The sequence below is a fragment of the Protopterus annectens genome, chromosome 2.part1, assembly GCF_019279795.1.
Source record: "Protopterus annectens isolate FY-2018-M chromosome 2.part1, PAN1.0, whole genome shotgun sequence".
Classification (NCBI taxonomy): domain Eukaryota; kingdom Metazoa; phylum Chordata; order Ceratodontiformes; family Protopteridae; genus Protopterus; species Protopterus annectens.
This window is the reverse complement of record NC_056729.1, coordinates 1,254,050,774-1,254,071,312: the sequence shown is the minus strand read 5'-3', so window position 1 is coordinate 1,254,071,312 and position 20,539 is coordinate 1,254,050,774. Positions and strand designations below refer to the sequence as shown.

The 20,539-nt window shown below is 38.3% G+C and overlaps 1 protein-coding gene across 1 annotated transcript in view; it reads right to left on the bottom strand.

Annotated features, from left to right (window-relative positions):
• BLK (BLK proto-oncogene, Src family tyrosine kinase) overlaps positions 1 to 20,539 on the bottom strand; it is a 961,491-nt gene that overhangs the window by 236,495 nt on the left and 704,457 nt on the right. The window contains exon 8 of the mRNA XM_044062787.1: positions 14,498 to 14,650. Coding sequence (XP_043918722.1) covers positions 14,498 to 14,650 — 153 coding nt within the window. The remainder of the gene's footprint in view (positions 1 to 14,497; positions 14,651 to 20,539) is intronic.

Here is a 20,539-nt window from a genome sequence, read left to right as displayed (position 1 = left end):
AATTCACCCCCCTCATCCTTTATATTACTTGATTTTTTCCCCTTTGTTTATTACTGAGAAACATTTGTACCACAGCTGCATTTTAGTCTCCTGTGTACAATAAAACATTATATGATACACTGCAAATTCACCTGTGTGTTGTACACCTCTTACAAGAGAAACATTTGTACCATAGCTGCATTTAGTTTGCTATGCATAGTATAAAATTACATGAAGCAAATGTGGCTGTATGCTTGTTTGTTTGAATACACCCTTTAAAAGTATATCTATGTATAAATTTAAAAGGAGAAAGTCAAGAAATAAATTAATATACTTTCAACTAGAACTTACAAGTATAGGTGTAGATAAATGTGCAAAATCTATTCCCTGCATTTGCAGTACAGACTTTGTGATCTGGTGCAACCTGCTCCATTTACCCTCAGTCTACTCAGGCTCACTCCCCTACCATACCCCACCCTCAGTTCTCACCCACCCCCACATCATCTACATTTTAGTCCACCCCTACAAAAGTGTTAATGAAAGCATTGTTATGAAAGCAAGAAAAGAGGTGCAGAGTCTCTCAACATCTAGGTTTGAGTGAAATATATGATTAAAGTACATCCTAAAATGACAAAATTAGGACGAACAACTGGATAGTTCAGAGGTCTGTAGCTTGTTAGAAAAAAAGTGGAGCAGTCAGACTGACTTAGTGACTTAGTTGAAAGAAAGACAATGTGTGGGTGATGACCTGGTCCCTGCTGATTTAATACTTTGCCATATAGGTGCATCACCTAGGAAAAGAAACTGATTGAGCTGCAATGAGATTTTATAAGGTTGTTTTTGAAAGACAAGGGTTTCACACTTTTAAAATTAGGCTGGGGTGAGTAGGCAGGAAGATGGAGGGAGGGAGGGTCCTGATTCCTTTAGGTATGCAGTGGTGACAAATACAAATTAAAACATAAATGGATGGGAGAATGGGCAGCTTGTAGCTTTGGATGGGGTGATTCAAGGAACTATTCAGTGGGATTATAATAAATTTGAGGAAGAGAAGATTAAAGACCTGCTGAGATTGCATGTCATGGTAAGGGTGTTCAATGAATTTAAAGTGAAGAGAAAGTCATCTGGAATGCAGAAGAGAGGATTGTTTGAATTATATGGAGCTACAGAAGTTCATAAGGGACAGAAGGATTTTTGAGTGAAATGGGCAAGGATCTGCCAAAAAAAGACAATGAGGAAGGAGCAATTGCAGAAAAGTGGACAGAAAAGAAAGCAATGTAGAGAATTCAGTGAGGAAATGAGGTGGAGGGAGAGGAGTTTGAGACCTGTAGATCAAAATGGGTTAGGGAAAGTGAATTCAGAGGAAATGTAGTGAGAAGAGGCATGGGAGGTAGTATGTGCATGCCTTAGCACTGTAGTATTCTATGAACACTTAGGGTATTTGTAAGAATGCAGTAACATGCATGCAGTAGATCCATGGTTCTGTTTTTTGTGGTATTATTGATCTGTGAAAATACAAGCGATCCAGGACAACTGAGTCCTTAAGGGATCAGAAACAAAGTGCAGATCTCCCCTCAGGAGTCCATTAGAAACTTGAGTATAGTGGTAGTGCTTAGTGTTTCAGGCCTTTTCTGGTAGTTCAGTGTTTCTAAGCAAGTGATCTTCTTAGAAACCTCTGGGTTATTTCTACTTGCATGATATATCTAATGAGGTACATCAAACAGGAGCATATGTATTCAACAATTAGTCTAATGAATGCTGAATATAAGGGAACAATGACCTGTTTAGACTCGGATGGTATTCCTTTTACAGTTAGTTACACTAAGTAGATGAGCATTCTGATTACTGTCACTACATGATGATCAAAGGAGAGGGAATTATCAACACAACTTCCAAAGTCCCTGACAACATTCTCATTTTGAAGTGGGGCATTGCCTGTGTTGTATGCTGGGGGAAGGAGGTTTCTAGAAAATTGGACAATACCATACATTTTGTCAATGAATTTAATCTACTTTTAGTAACCAAGGATTTAAGAATGTACATTCTTGTTGCAGGGCCCAGGTATCAGAGGGGTTCATAGTCTGGAGATCACAAATGTAAATGTCATGTAAAAGAAGTCCCAGTCTTGAGCCTGTGGAACACCATTGGTCACCCACATACTCTCTGATGAGGCACCTGCCACGCACAATGTAAGGGTCCTGTGTTTTACCTAATTGGCTATCCATCTTACCACACAGGGATCTATTTGTAATGCATTTAGCTTACTAATTGTTGACAAACTGGCTATGGAAACACTCATAACTTTTCACACGATTTCAACTTCTACTTCATATTTACTAAGGTGCTTAATCTTCATTTTATTTATTGCTCATTTGTTGACCGGGTTGGTCCCACTAGGCTAGTATCTTCTTTTCAGGGAAGACCCAAGGTGCTATTTGTTCTACAAGGGAAAATTTGGCCAGGGCATCAGGGAACTATCCACCTGAGCTACCACCAATTCAAGCAGATGGGGACTCGGTTTAATGTCTCCTCTGAAAGACAACACACTCAGTAGTGTAGCACCCCCTTATGCTGCACTGCAGTGACAGCTATTGATCTACCTGATTAGGGGATCACTGATGAGGCTATCACCTACCTTCTACCATGAAAACAAAGGCACTTCTGGTTTCAGAGGGTAATCACAGCCCTACATGAACAAGTCTGGGTGGTGCTACAGAGACGGATATCTTTGCTGAACTCCCAAAATATAATGGCACTTTTGTCATGCATTCTAATCTTGAACTGAAAGTATTTTGATCCTTACAGGAGCTTTTCTTTATCAAAGCTACATATGTACAAAGCCTAACATTTTGTAAATAGATGTCATGTCTCCTATCCTCCAGGCAATGAGTTTGAAAGTAAAGACAATGCATGCCAGCGCACACACACTTACAAATTGCTGTTACAGTTACAGTCCGTATAGGTAATCTCACTGTGTCTGCATATTATCAGAAGATCCTCAAATGAAGAGCTTATTGTTGTTAAGACCATAAAATTAGAATGCATTCCTTACTGGTATCAACATACTTTATGCAACTTCATACATGATCCCCCTATATATCAGTTTCCTCATTTGTTAATGTGGCAGAATGAAGTGTCTAACTTTTAAAGCTGTTTATTTTTCACAGGGAAACTTCCTTTCTGTCTGCTGTCTGTTTGGCAGCAGTAAGTGTTTTTTCAGCTTTAAAAGGCCTTCAAATCCAGTGGAACATTTTGAGTGCCTGCAATTTTTTCTGTAATTGATAGTATATGGAGCAGGTATAATTCCACGTGCAACGAGAATTATGATTGCCTCTTACTGATCATAATCCTTATTATCACAGCAATCAGAGGATCCCCAAGGCTACTGAGTCTTGCAACAGCTTTGTCTTGTCAGTTCCCACCCTAGACAATACCTCCCCTCTCAAGGTGGGATAATCCAGTTGAACCCATCCAATTATCCAGTTCCATGGAAAGAACACAGTGTATCACACTGTTTTCTCTTCAGGGGATTCTATTCCAGTGGAAACAGAGACACTGGAATGAATCTATCTCTCCATTTGCATGTCAAGATTCATCTCTATAGCAGTGATCTTGGGTGAATTTCTTGACATTCATGTCTCACCCCATTAATTGGTTATGATCAGATACCAAATCATAATCCTCTATGTTTGATTTTGATAAAAAAGTCCAGAGTACACTATCTCTTCCAAGTTATTTTATAGAAAAGTATAGTAGTCCTTAAATGCCAGATGCCTGGATTTGGTAAAAATAAGCAAATGTAAAAAACATATATGCATTTCAAATTTCTTTCCACATAAACCCACTCACTTGTTCAGCAAAGCCAGGCTATTTAAACTGAAAAAAATGACAAGAGGGTAAATTACTCTCATCCACAGACAGATCCCACTACTATAAAGCAGTTATCATCTTACGGCGACAACAACATAATATCTCACAACCTCTTGATGCTAGAAGCAAGAATCAAACTATAAAAAATAAGGAGCAAAGCTCCAAAATCAGGAAGAAGTCATAAATATTGCTCTGATATACTTTATATTTTGGTAGAATAAACGTTTTGCATTAGCATCCATTTTCTGAAAGATACAAACTCTGGAATCTAAATTGTGTCATACATAATAACTACAATTATCAGTCATTTGCCAGAAAAAACACAACATTTAAGCAGATTAAAATAACAATATGACACCAAATTGGATTTAGATGATTGTTACTTTTGAAGCGATACCCCAATCCCATGTGCATAAATGGGAAAAAGGGGTTGCGGATGGATGGACAGAAGAATGGATGAGCATAATAAGGAGTGATCTGTGAAAGCACGGACAGTTGAGAGCTATGTAGTTTACTTTTGGTTCACAGATATAGACTAGTCACAAGCATTCCAACTTATTCCACACAAGTGTAAACAAGTCCTGCAAAGCCAAGATGTTATCTGAACAAAATACAGGAAAGTAAGGAACTTTTATCTACAAATAGCCTCTACTCAGTAGTTATAGCCACTTTGTTATGTACCCCCCTTTTGACTGTGGTTTAAAAAAATATATTGTGACCTCTTAGTGTGAGAATTACAAACAAAGCAAAATTTATGAGGGACAAAGACTCAAAATAAGGTACAGATTTTTAATATTGCTCTAACAGACTTAGATAGTTGTTAGAAAATCAGTTATTTTTCATTAGCATACATTTTGAAGTCTGAAATTCAAATGTTTATCATAGTAAGTGACTGCAGTCAAACATTTGCCAGAAAACTATAAATTTTATGATGAACTAACAAAAATATGAGGCTAACCCAGAAGCATTCTGCATAATCAGGGAAAGTTGAGCGCTACATAATTTCAGCTTCGTTTCACACAGATATTAGCCACAACTAATGCAGTCTATTTCACACAAATGCACACTACTCCTGCAAAGCCAAATTATTAAGTGAAGAGATAGCAAGAGGATAAGTTACTTTCACCACAAACAGTTTCTGTTCTCCCTTCTCAGCAGTTAAATCCACTTTACTGTGTATACCTTATCTGACTGTGATAATCATTTCAAAAATCCAGATGAAGAAGAAGCTTACAAAGTTACTTTCAGTAAATAAGTTAACTAAAATTAGCTATCAGTACTGAAATTAACCAAACAATTTTAAATTACAAGAAGCCATTGTGTATGCTGTTGAAGTGAGCAACCCCAAAGTCATAGGCTCTGGGTTGCCAACCAAATTGTCCCTATTATAATCTACCACTTGGTCCACGTGATCATTAAAATGCTTAAGTAAACAAAAACATTAATGAGAGATCAGTTTGGGATCCTGGAACATATAACTGTGACGTAGGGAGCTCTTCACTAAAGCATGATTCTGTCCATTATGCATCAATTACTTTATTGTCTGGTTAGCTACATATTTAATTATTCACATTTCTTTTAAATCGAAGTACATCTTGTGAATAATATGAAAAATATATATGGGTGTGGCAAGGCAGAATACTCAAAGTGCACTACAATATGCAAAAAAATGTTGTCAAGTAGAAACACCGAAAACACAGACATAAAGATTCTGGTGTAAAACAGCAGTATATGTGCAAGTATGTTTATAAAGCAACTATTAACAAAAGTACAACACAGATATGAAAATAACTCCTAAAATATAAAAACATTTCAATACCCTGAGTCATCTAAAAACAGTAATGCATCAGTCTTTAGTCAAACAATGTCTTTTGGCTTTTCCCGATTAGGTGTTGCCACGGTGAATCACCGGTCTGCAGATTGATTGACAGTGTCGTTTTTATGGTGTCAAGTTGTCAGCCCAGTGGCACGGTGCCCAAACTTCACTGAAGGCACACACACATGCACCTACCTGCATGTCTTTTAAACTCACTCGACTGCAGTGAGGATAAGCAGACTTCACACAGTAATGCAGCTAAAACAAGAACGCAGAATCCACTATATATGGTCACATATTTTGGTGTTATTTGACCTCATCACTATACTACACACACTTACGAGCTGAAATGTTTTAACAAGTAGCTTACCCTTTTTTTTTTCCTTCCATCAGGTCTTGCTCAGTGGCTCCCCTTCTTTAGCCGAATAGGTCCATCATTCATTTCTCTCTTGGCAACAGGAACAAGACATTCTCCAGCCCAGGTGAGGACCCTATGGATCATTACTGCCCTAGATGGAGAGCCTAATCAACCCATTCATTCCACAAAGAGATAGGTGCCATTCAGAAGGAAGTAGGACAGACTAATGTACCTGGTGGTCTCCTTTCTCTTTCCCGTGGAGCTCCTAATCCCCATAGTGACTCACTACAGCTCTTGCAGTGGTGTTGAATGTGGAAAGCATGCATGCTAATCCCCAGCATCGACCGAAACACAAACAGGAGACCAAATAACAGAAATGTCAAAAGGAAACTTCCACAAGTCAAGATGGTCTTAAAAATAAATAATTTAGTCCATATAAAGTTCAAAATTAAGTACTTTCATCTCACTGAGACTTTAGCAGAATATTTAAATTCATACTTCTTGGTTTGAGATGGACATTTTCTTACCTTTCTGATATTTAATCTCCTCTTTGTTGTTTGTTGGTGCTTGCTGGCAACCAACTGATAAGAAAATCCCCAGCCCCTAGTAACTGGATGATCTACAGGCTCAGCCTCCAAAGATGTTACACCCAAATGGCAAGTCAGAGCCAACTTTTGTCTCTATGATGACGGGTGCACTGACAATGACAGCTCACTCCTACCCTCTCTACCATGCTTTGTCCAGTGTTTATAGCACTAATCAGGCACTGGTCATCTTATATCCAAGTCAAGCCTCCATACACATGCATCATGGGAGAAAGGGTAAATCTCCTACCTTTTTAATACTAGGGCATCAAAAGGAAAGCAGAATCTTAAAAGAGTTGTAAAAATGACTACAACAGGAAATTCATGTCAAAATGCAATGCTACTAATATACCTCCTTTTATCAAGGAAGGCAGATTACCCAAGAACAAAAATTATTTGATTCACATGCAAACAATGACACATAGGGTCATAATAATGTGGCCAGTACATCAAACCAGACTATACTAAACATGGATATATTTCAGTGTTATTTCATATAATCCTCATACCATATCTCCATAATTCCCATGAGCTTTTTGCATAGGTCTACTGTGCATTGCTCAAGGATTTCAGCTGTTTGATTTCCATCTTGCTTGTTACCAAGGTCTGTGGGTATCAAGATATGAGGCTTTCTTTGTCAGATCCATGGTATAGAAAGGGAAATCCCCAAATATAAGCCAGATAACCTAGGTTTCAACTAGTGTCCCAAGCACTGGAGTAGCCAGTGATAAAGAAGTGAAGGTATGCTACTTACCATGTACCTTGTTCCATACTCTTAAATCACCAGAACCTTGTGTGTGTGTGTGCGTGTGTGTGTGTGTGTGTGTGTGTGTGTGTGTGTGTGTGTGTGTGTGTGTGTGTGTGTGTGTGTGTGTGTGTGTGTGTGTGTGTGTGTGCGCGCGCGCGTGTGTGCATGTGTGTGCGTGTGTGTGTGTGTGTGTGTGTGTGTGTGTGTGTGTGTGTGTGTGTGTGTGTGTGTGTCTGTGTGTGTTGAGTAGATAATGTAAAAGCATTATTGCAGTGAGTGTAAGAACACTGACACCAGCATTCCTAGTTGTTAACATTGTACCTCTGTGTCTTTAGTATCTTCAGTCAGATAACTATCCATTACCACCAAAAACAGGATTTATGCAGCAAAGCAGACACAGACATGTGTCTGTCACTCTGTCTAATGAGCAAAATTAAGAAATGATGAACATGGGTAAAGAGTGGTCCTTCGATAAATGGTTTGAGACTGCTAAACTGTCAGGACAAAAATGTTTTGAATGGCTTGGGGTAGGACATGAGCTATAATAATGGACAGCTCTTCAAATTAAAATCTGTTTGAAGTGGGTGAAATATAATAAATTTCTACTTTTTAATTAGGTTCATATGGAGTTATCAAGCGTGTGTTCCTGGCAGTGCTGCATCAAGTGTACCTTGGGCTCTGGCCGGTTTTTAATCTTTGGCCCTTTCCAGAGACAATTTTTTTACCATGCATAAATCCACACATACTATTGGATTCACCTTCCTGACTGATTTAAAAGATCATTTGACCTGCTGCTATAAATCAACCAGTGCCTGTAACCATCAATTACAGTCTCTTATCTACAAGTGCATCTTAGCTGTAGTGCATGTAATGTTGCACTCCAAAAAGTGAAAATGACAAGCTTGTCAAACACCTTTGTGATAAAAGAAGGGTGCATTTGTTAGGCAATGTGAAGCACTGTTAAGGTCAGGTGTCACACTAAAGACTAACAGCTGACAGTGGCAGCTAGAAGAACTGCAGGAAAAGGTAAATCACCTTTGCAAGTTATTAGATACTTCCGTCTACTCACTGAATGGCGCACAGCAACAGTTATCCCACTCCACAAAGGGGGAGCCACCACTAATCCAGGGAACTATTGACCTATTAGCCTGACAAGCTGGTCTGCAAGGCCATGGAACGTATCATCATGGAACTCATAAACAAAGACATTGGTAACTTCCAAACTCTGGATCCCACCCAGTTCAGCTTTGTGAAAGGCAGATCATGCCTCCTGAACCTGATCAACTTTTTTGAGGCAGTCACCAAAGCCGTGGATGAGGGTAAGGTGGTTCACACAGCCTATCTTGACCTCGCCAAGGCTTTTGACACCCTCCCTCATTCTGGAATTATAGCTAAACCCACTAAACAAGGTATAAATCCCTACATCACAAGATGGGTTGCCAACTGGTTCACTGACAGAACCCACACTGTAAAAGTTGCAGACAAGTGGAGTACCACAGGGTTCCATCCTGGGAACTCCCTTTTTGGTATCTACTTCTCTGAAGTACAGGCTAACACAGAAGGCCCCTGGCTAACGAAGTTCGCAGATGACTGCAAACTAGGAGCCATAGTCAAGTCCCCAAATGATGTGGACATCCTACAGAAGGGCCTCACTGAGACAGATGCCTGGTGTCAGAGCCATGGCCTCAAGCTCAATGCCAAAAAGTGCAGTGTCATCCCCTTTGGTAAAAACTCTGTACCTATGAACTACCCCATAGGCAGCAATCTACTTAACACCGAATGCGTGATAAGAGAACTTGGGACCCAGGTGAACAGTAGTCTCTCCTTTGATAGTCACATCGCCACAGTAGTCAGGAAGTCCTTCTACATGGCACACCTCATCATAAAAGGGTTCTCATCCAGTAAAAGAGAGGTCATTGTTCCCCTCTACTCATCACTCATTAGACCCATTGTAGAGTACAACGCCCCTTTTGGAATGTACCTCACATGACATCTGCAGCAGCTGGAAAGGCCACAGAAGTGTCACACAAAGAGGATTACTGGCCTCAAACAAATGTCCTACAATGACCGCCTCAAAAAACTCCAGCTTTAATCCGTAGCATATCGCCTACTCCGAGGTGATCTCTGCCTAACATATAAAGCTATGCCAAACCCAGAGCTGTTGGACATGCTACACCTAAAGAAATCCCAATCCCTCCGAGCTACATGCTCTAGGGACCTAAACCTTGTCACCACAATAAACAGAACATGCTGGAGGGGTAGATTCCTGTCCCAGAGACTTCCTATGCTCTGGAACAAGCTACCCATCTATGTCAAGCGAAGTTCTTCATTAGCACTCTTCAAGAAAAATCTTGATGAGTGGATGGGAAATAGGAAATACACCCCGGGGATCACTTCTGTGTCACTGCTGAACAGTGGCACAGGGAAATAACTTTATTGGGTGCCATAAGCTATGGAACCTTGCTGGCTAGGCTTACGTAAGTCCTTGGGTCAATAGCCTAGTATCTACCTATGAACCTATAAAAACTATGGCAGAATGAAGTAACAATGTTTACGGCTGTTCATTTTTCAGAGGGAAACTTCAGTTCTCCCTGTTGTCTGTTTGTCTGTAGTAATTATTTTTTTTTCCACTTTCAAAGGCTTTGAAATCCAGTAGAACATTTTCAGTGCCTACACTTTTTTTTAATTGATAGTACATGGAGCAGATAAAGCTCCATGTGCAATGAAAAATGATGATTACCTCTCATTGATCATAACCTTTATTATCACAGGAATCAGAGGATGTCTAAGACCACTGTGTTTTGCAACCGTTATGTCTTCTTGTCAGTTTCCACCTTAGACCATACATCGCCTCTCAAGGTGGGCTAAGTCAGTATAGCTCAAGGTGAGTTCATGAATACCCATCTAGCTATCCAATATCAAGGAAGGAATATACTATATCAGACTATTTTCTAGGTAGGGGTAGTATATTCCAGAGGTAAAGGAGACACTGAGGAATGAATCTATCTGTCCACGTGGATACCAATATTCACCTCTTGAGCATTGCTCTTGAGGTGAATTTCTTGGTATCCCTGTATTGACACAAAAATTGGTTATGATCAGAAACCCAGACACAATCCACTATATTTGCTTTTCTTAAAAAATGGCCAAAGTACACTATTCCAAGTTTTTTAACACAAAAGTACAGTAGTCCTTAAATGGCAGTCTAATTAATGTTTAATCCAATCATAGCAGCAGGATTAGCTATCTAGTATAACTTCATTGTTACTGTATATACCTCAAATGTCTGATTTCTTTCCACATAGACATACAGTAGCCTAGCTATTCCAACTTATTTCACAGAAATACTCATTAGTTCTGCAAAGCCAGACTATTTTAACTGAGAAAAATGACAAGAGGGTAAACTACTGTCATCCACAGATAGAACCCACCCCCATATAGCAATCATCTTACTGTGACAAAAAATAATACCTCTCAACCTCTTGATGCAAGAAGCAGGAATCATGCTAAACTAATGAGGAACAAAGCTCTAAAATCAAGGACAAATCATAAATATTGCTCTGAAATAGTTTAGCTTTTGTTAGAATAGCAGTTTTGGCATTAGTGTCCATTTTCTAAAATATACAAAGTCTGAAAGATAAATTATATCATCCTTAACAACTGTAGTTATCAGTCATTTGCCAGAAAGAAAAAAAAACATAATTTTTAAGCAAATTAAAAGAATAATATGAGGCAAAATGGGATCTAGATGACTGTCATTGTTAAAGTAACAACCCAAACCCATGTGCAAAAGTGAGAAAAAAGGGTTGTGGATGGAAGGAAGGATGGATGAGCATAATAAGGAGCGGTCTGTGAAAGCATGGGCAGTTGAGAGCTATGTAATTTAGCAGTGTTGCACACAAACTGACTAGTCACAAGCATTCCAACTTATTTCACACAGCCGTACACAAGTCTGGAAAAGCCAGGATGTTAACTGAAAAAATACAGGAATGTAACTTTCCTTCATACATCAACAATCTTCTCTCAGTAGTTATAGCCACTTTGCTGTGTACCCCTCTTTTAACTGTGACTGGAAGTTTAAAAAATACCTCTTGCCCTCTCATTGTGAGAATTAGGGACAAAGACTCAAAATAAGGAACAGATTTTAAATATTGCTCTTACCTACTCGGTAAGTTACTGGAACATCAGTTTATTTTTTTCATTAACATGCATTTTGAAGTCTGAAATTGAAATGTCTATCATAGTGAGTGGCTGCTATCAAACATTTGCAGAAAAACATAAATTCTATGATGAATTAACTGAAAATATAAGGCTAACTCAGAAGCATTCTGCAAAATCTGTACACTTCAGCACTACATAATTTCAACGTCAATTCACACAAGTATTAGCCACAAGTATTCCAGTTTATTTCAAACACCTGCACACCACTCCTACAAAGACAAATGCTTAAGTGAAGAGACAACAAGAGAGTATGTTACTTTCACCACAAATAGCTTCCACCTTCCTTACTCAGCAGTTAAAGCCACTTTACTGTGGCTACCTTATCTGACTGCGATAACAAAAATGCACTTGCAGAAGAAGAAGCTTATAAATTTACCTTCAGTACACAAGATTACTAAAATCAGTTATCATTGTTGAACTTAACCAAACATTTATAAATGACAAGAAGTCATGCTGCATGCTGGAGTAGTGTGCCTAGCCAATGTCATAGGCTCCAGGTAGCCATCCAAATTGCCCCGGTAATAATCCACCACTGGGTCCAGGTGATCATTAAGATACTTAGGCAAATAAAGCAAGCAAATAAAAACATTAATAACAGATTAGGTTAGGAGAACTGGAACATGTAACCGTGAGGCAGGGAGCTCTTCACTAAAGCATGATTCTGTCCATTATGAATCCATTACTTTATTGGTTGGTTAACTGCATATTTAATTATTGATATTTGTTTTTAAATAATAATACATCTTGTCGACCAGCCGACAAAAATATGTATGGGTGGGATATGGCAGAATACTCAAAATGCCCAAAATATGCACACAAAAGTCCTCAGCAGAAACATTGAAAACATAAGACATAATGATTCTGGTAAAAACAAGTATATGTGCAAATATTTTTACAAAGCACCCTTTAACAAAACACAATACAGATATGACAATAACGCCTACAAAAGTACCCTGAGTCATCAAAAATATTAATGCAGCAGTCTTTAGTAATGCAGCTAAAACAAGAAGCCAGAATCCAGTAAATATGTTCATATATTTTGGTGTTATTTTACCTCATCAGCATACCACACTGGATGGCTAACGTATGAGCTGAAATACTTGATTTGAAAAGTGGCTTACTTTTTTTTTTTTGCCTTGGTTCTTGCTGACTGACTCCGCTTCCTTTGTCCAGTAGACCCATAATTCATTCCTCTCTTGGCAACAAGTGGCTGGCATCCTCCAGCCTGGTGAGGACCAGATGGATTATTACTGTCTGGATGAAGAGCCTAATCAACCCATTCATTTCCCATGCAGGAGGGAGTAGGACAGACTAATGCACCTGGCAGACTCCTCTCTCTATCACTTGGAGCTCCTAAATGTCATAGCGGTTCACTGCATCTCTTGTTGAGTGTAGAAAGCATGCATGCTACTCTCCAGCCCTTACTGAGCTACAACGAGGACACAAAATAACAGAAATGCCATAAGGAAACTTCCACCCCAAACTGAGATGTTGTTAAACATAAACAATTTATTCCAGATAAAGTTCAGAATTATAAGCTTTTATCACATTTATACTTGTATCATGAAAAAGATTATATCACCCCAGATGGGACTCGAACCCACAATCCCTGGTTTAGGGAGACCACTGCCTTATCCATTAGGCCACTGGGGCCTGACTTCATTCACACTTCAGCATAATACTTAAATTCATTAATCTCAGTTTGTGGTAGACATTTCTTTACAACCTTTCAGGTATTTGGTCTCCTCTTTATGCTTCATTGGTGTTTATTGACAACCAACAAGAAAATCCCTGACCCTTTGTCAGTGCATGATTTATAGGTTCAACCTCCACAGATGTTGCATCCAAATGCAAAGCCAGAGCCAACTTTTCTCTCTCTTAGGATGGGTGTGCTGACAATGAAACTCCATGCCCTTCTCTGTCATGTGATCATACCACTTATCAAACACTAGCCATCTGATATACCATTCAGGGCTCCATACATCTGCATCATGGGGGAAAGGATACATGTCTTACCTTTTTAATATCAGGGTATAAAAACAGCTGCAAAAATGACTACAACATGACACACAGCAAAATACACACATAAAAATGTCCATGCAATGATACTAATGTACCTTCTTTTATCAAGGAAGGCATCATTATAGATATAAAATTACCCAGGAACAAACATTTTTGAGGTTTACATGCAAGCAGTGACACATAAGGTCATAATGCCAGTGCATCAAACTGGACTGCACTAAATATGGTTGCATTTCAGTGTTATTTCATGTAATCCTCATACCACATTTCCATAATTCCCATGATCTTTTTGCATAGGTCTTCTGTGCATTGCTCAAGGATTTCTGCTTTTTTGTTTCCATCTTGTTTGGTACTCAGATTCATGAGTAGTAAGATGTGAAGCTTTCTCTGTCATATCCACGATACATCCTAACTATAAGCCAGAATACACATGTTTTAACTGGTGTTCTAGGCACTGCAGGAGCTGATGATGAAGGCATGAAGGTATGCTAGGGGCTAGGGTTTAAATGCTTTATGGTGATAACTGAGCCTTGGCAAGTAGCATTTACCATGGTAGGCATGTGTGTCACCATCTAAACAGAAGTAGATCTCTCACAGCATGATTGTACTCCAGTCTAGAAACATAATACCAGCAAGTAAGGGATTTGTTAGTGCATACAGAATATAAGACGTGTCCATACCTAGTAGAGTGCAGGTTGCTGAGATAATTGTATTATTAAATTGTGTGCCATTCTGCACTCTGGAGCTAGTGTGCTGAATTAACATGTCACCTCAATGCCCTGATAACATGAGGTTTGGAATTGCATTTGTGTACAACTGAATTTATGAAAATATGGCATGCATTCAAATAAAGACAAAATCAGTATTGGGATACTTTCTGATTTACTAAATAAGGTACTTACTTGAATAGTGATGGACGAGATCATTCAAAGTACTAAAGGCTATCCTGGGTGAAATGTAGTAACCACCTTTGTCAAGCATTCGGATCTTATAGTGTTTTATGATGTCACCTGTGTTACTTGCACCACTGTCTCTTACTGACAAGGAGAAGGCACCTGAAATACACACCAGTGCATTAGGTAATAAATTATACAGTGATAGAACAAGCAAAATAATCCTGTGAAATAAATGTACATAATTTTGTACTGTCCTAATATTAGTTCAGTATTTCAATGTTTTAGTGATACTTTTTATCTATAAATGCATGCATGCAACATGGGGATTTGTAAAGAGTAGTAGATCATGCATTTACTTCAAAGGCTTATTGTTTGTTATCTCAGACATAGAAAAATGTCAGCAGAGCTACATATAATTTTGTGTGACTGAAATGGTTATTAGATAAAAGTGCTGTCACCAGTGCTCTTCATCTAAGAACTAACCCGTCGAAACATAATTATGCCATTTGTGCCTCCAGTGAAAATAATTTGAGTTTAAAAGCATTTTTCTCTATAAATGCTGAACTATTGTTTATCATAGAAGAATTAAGTGTCAACTGTCTCTTTCTCAACATTTGCTTTATGTATTACAAAGCAGCTTTGCTTTGAATGATGGGAATCACTGTGATTCCTTTTATCATTTCTACCACAAAAGCATATCCCAGAACTTGAGTCATCATCAGACTAGAACAGGTAAAATAAATTCTGTGTTGTGTAGATCTTATATAGTTAGCTAACAGTATGATACAAGTTTTGTTTAAAGACGTAAACTGCATCTTTATATTTTGGAGCAGTATTCTCAAATATAATAGTGGGAAATGGCCTCTGGATTGCCAAATAAACTCATGAATGCTCACTAGGTAATGTAATAACCATAATAAAAGATGATAAAGTACTCTAAGATAGCCCTCAAAACATATAATTTGGATGTAGCATAACGATCTCACTTAATGCCAGTAACTGGAGCATCATTGTCTGGAATCAGTCTAACTCTAACATGTTACATATTCCACAGATGGCAAAGGAAATCAAAAAAACTTGCAGCACTTTCCTAGGTGCATGGTGTGATTCTAAAATTACAACTGATATTCTGAGTGCTTCACTTAAGGCAGAATTAAGAAGCCTACTAGCAAAAATTTCATAAAGAGAATGGCTTTATTTAAGAATATTAAAACTAAGGATCATTTTCTTATTGTACATTATAATGAAAAAAAACTAAGAGACAAGTAAAAGAACTGCAAGTATAACTCAGCCTTGGCATTATCTCCCAACATTCATAGGTTCATTCTAGATTTATTGCTAATTATTCAGAAAAATGTTTGGCCTGTGTGGGGGTTGGTGACTTTATTGGTCTGAATGTACATTAAATTCAGATAGCTGACCAAATTATTATTATGGAATCCCTGCTCATGTCTAAAAACTTTTATACAGGATTTATCTTTACTTAGGCTACTGATACAGTTACAGCATTAGATCAAGTTAATTAACCTGTTCAGTTATGGATTTCTAGAAAATTTTATAAATTTAAAGTGTGGTGAACATCTGTCTACATTGCTTTCTATAAATGACAGTTACTCTTGTATTAATACTAGTACACATCATAGCTTGCCCCTCTCTGTTTCTCTGCTTAATTTAAACATTTAGAATGTATTGCATTACCACCTGAAATCCATAAATCCATCCACAACCCCTTTTCCACATGGGGGCTGGGTGTATTTTCCTGAAAAACATGGGAAGCTTATTCCATCATGACTATTGAAAATTGTGGCAATGTGTATATTTATTATTCAATTCATGATCATCCTAAAACTCTGGAATTTATCTTCCAATTTATCCATCAACCAAACTTGCTTGTATCTGCAACATTTCTATTGTATGATAATAGCAACATTTCAGTTCATCTTGCTTTTCTAGGTATTAACATTTCAGCAAAATTCACATTTTAAGGCATAAACATTACATAATATAGCTCAGACTATCATAGTAATGATTTATGCAAGTGCTGGAACCTAATTCATAAAGATTTTATGAAGTGGCCCACTGTGACATTCTCTCATTTCAAAAATATCAATACTTAACATGAATGTTTTATCTCAGTTAACATTTTTCATTAATCACATCTGCCACATTATTTTATAGACTTTCTCAAGATTATCCCACATATATTTATATAGTGTATAATACATTATCTGCTCCAGAATTTTCAAACTATACCAAGTAATCTCAGACATCATTAAGTAAACAGAAGTCAGCATTTTGCTCTTTTAAGAATACGTGCTCTATAATTTTAATTTTGAAGATTTTATTTCAACCAAAGAAATCTGTAAAACCTGGAATGTATCCAGTAGTTACTCAGATACTGTAAACATTGTTATCAAAAGCCTTAGTTTTTCAAAAATGTTTTAATTTCTTATGCTTCATTTTAAAGACATAGTGACTGTCTGTTCCATTTATCTACTTGTGCAAAGTATGATAGCTTGTTATAAAATGAAAATCCATAAAAAGGATTATGGCTATACCCATTGCTTTGCACCCCTTTTACTAAACAATAATATGCTGTATTGCTATGCATAGATGTATTTATTTTATAGGTTCATAGGTTCATAGGTTCATACTAGGCTATCTGCCCTAGGGCATTTATAAGCCTAGCCAGAATGTGTTTGGCTTTCGCCACCCATTTTATATTTATTTTGCTATGCCCTTTTTGAATTTGTTTACTGGGGTAGAGTACTGATCCCAGTGGTCCTATTTTAATATCAGCCTGGAATAAACACAATAGATACATTTCATTATAGACCGAGTGATTGACAAAATTTAATGTATGCATATATTAAATACAACGTGAATAACATAGTTGTGTTGACGGTATAAAGGCAAAAGATAAATGATACTATATACAGAGTGACTGACAAAACACCATATACATGCATTATACAGAGAGTGGAGATCAGACCAGGCATGCTAAAAGAATCACAATTAAAAGCTGAGTCAGAGCAAGGCATGTGGAGGAAGGAAGGATATGAAGAGATTAAATATATGACCAGCGAGAGACTGTAGTTACATTTTCTTATAGTTTTGAAATGTGCTTTCATTTCTGATCAGAAAATTGGGTAAGAGAAATGATCTTTAAGAAAAAAAGGGAATGATTCCTACAGTTTGGGACCAAGGACTGAGAAACCATGATATGTGCAGTGAAGCCTAGTTTAGAGGATTTGGAGTAGAGTACATGTGGTTAAGATGTCAAAGGTTGTTTATTGGTGCATCTCTGAATAGTGTGGAAGATAGTGGGGAAAGGTGTCATTCTTGATAAGTTCAAACAGTTGAGAGGCAAATAGAATGTGAGCACATTGTTTCATAGGCAACCATTTACTTTTTAAATGGTTTTACACCGCTATTTCTTTCTTGGGAAGAGATAGTGATGAATCTGAAAATGGAGTTGAGATGGACTGAATGGTTTTACATTTCTTGAGGCTGCAGCTATTAAAGGGAGACAATACTATCTATATGGCCTCATCAAAAAAGTTATATATTATCCCTTGTTTGTTAAATCATAAATGTCTGTTGGTTGAAAGATGTAGATGGATTACATATTTGTGTATTTTCCTTTTGTACAAATCTAAATAGGTAAACTAAAATAATCTTCAGTTAATTCTGCAGAATATAATCTAGTAACAGCCTGCCTTAAATACATTAAATCTTGCTAAGAGCAAAGAGAGTGACATAATACTAATAACATTATTCATTATGGGGAAGTCCTATGTTGTTATCATGTGGTTAGCGCTTGAAATATCTATTAAATACTGTGTACACAAGTTGATAAATATTTATTGGTCTGCAAATTAAGAAACAAACAAATTTAAGATGTCTGGAAATTGTTTATAATCATTCTGGCTAGGATGAATTCTCATATATATATTTTTAATTTTGGCTTTAGACATGTAAGTTCAAAGGTAGGTAGTTACTAGGCTTGCAGTCCTGGGGGATGCTGAGTAGCCTAGACTAGACTAGACAGTCAAGAGGAGAAGGTAAACACTTGCACCACACCACACTCATCACACAGTCCCTCAAAACCTACACCACCAAAACACACACATAGTAACACAAAACATACACCTACATTCACGGAGGTTCTCAATATAAATCTTCTCAAGCAACAGAGACCTCCAAAGCAGAAACGCATGCAACCTCCACTCCCCAACACAACCCAAATGACACATAGCCCACAAACTCAGTGTGCTACTCAACCACAGCCCATAAGGCATAACAACGTACCCAACACTCTAGTCATAGGTGACTCTATAGTCAGGCACACTGATGTTCCACTCACCAAGCTAAACAAGGAGAAAGTTACTGTCAGCTGCCTGTCAGGAGCCAGGATCTGCTACATAATGCACGCACTCATGTCACTCCACAATAAATACAAATATGACTCTGTCATTGTCCATGTTGGTGTGAATGACCTGAGATGTACCTCCCTGGACTAAATGAAAAGACACATGGAGGAGCTCTCTGATCTTGTAGCCCAGGCAGGTATGACCCTAGCCCTGAGTAGCATCCTGCCATCACCCGGAATGATACCACAGTACAAGGACAAAATGATTGACTTCAACAATCGGCTAAGCTTCTGGTGTCATTCTAAGGGGATCCAGTATCTGTCTGCCTGGGATGACATGATCGATAGACCATGATGCTTTGCCAGAGATGGCCTACACCTGTCGCCCTTGGGATTTTGGATACTGGCTAAGGCTCTTGCCACCCCTATAATGCCTTTTTAGGCAAGGTTCAAATGACAAATTCACCAGTGCAACAGGTACAAGCAAGCAAAATCTGAGGGTAATGCTACTCAATGCTAGAAATCTAAACCTCAAAATGCATTCACTCAAGGCACTCCTTAAAATGGAGAACATAGACATATGTGCAGTGACAGAGACCTGGTTCAATGCTCCAGAGAGCACCCCTGCATTACCAGGCTGTAATTCATACCACACCTTTCGGCCACCTAACCTGTACTGAAACACTAAAGGTGGAGTCATGTCCATATTCAATAAGGATATCCACACCTCCAGGCTAGTTGCTCAGCATAATGCATCCGAGATTATCCAAGTGCAACTAACTCTGGGCAAGACCGCAATCCAAATTGTAACTTGCTACAGATCTCCCACCATGCCCCAGGATTCCCACTCCTCATTTCTTGATACACTGGAAAATATTAGGGTACATCCCAACACCCTAACAATGAGAGATTTCAACTACCCCACCATTAACTGGGACAACTATTTATGTACCATCTCTTTTGCTCAATGTTTTCTGGAATTCATAGATTCCAATGCCTTGGATCAACTTATCCACATCCCCACCAGGGGAAGGAATATCCTAGACCTGGTCATTGCCAACATGGGCGACCGGTGTTCTACACCAGAGGTCAATTTCTCATTGGTCAGATCTGACCACAAGCTAATCAGCCTAGACATCCACGTCCCGCCCCCACCCCCCATTAGGAAAACCACAGTAAAAAATTTCTCCAAAGCCAACTTCATGCTTCTTAAGACAGAAGTGACAAACTTCACGACACCCATGCAGACGGAGAATAGAGGTATGAGTGCTGAATCCTACACAAATGCACTTTATAAACACTTACACAAGTCCATGGATCGTGCTATCCCTAACAGAACCAAGATGCTATCCTCCAAAAAAAGGAAGCCAATCTGGTGGTCCCCTGCTATAAACAAACTCTACAACAGAAGAAAGACACTGTTGCAAAAAAGAGTAAAATCCCATGACTGGAAGAACTCTCTGGTCAGCCTCAGTAAGTTGTTGAGATCCCTCATAAAATCCTCCAAGGCTAGTTATGAAAACAAAATTGCCACTGATTCTAAAGACAACCACAAAGCATTCTATAGCTATGTCAAGAATCTCAATGGCAACACTCAGATATGCTCTGAGTTACAGCACAATGGCACTAAATATATAGAACCAACTGATATTGCCAACATCCTGGCAGATAGGTTC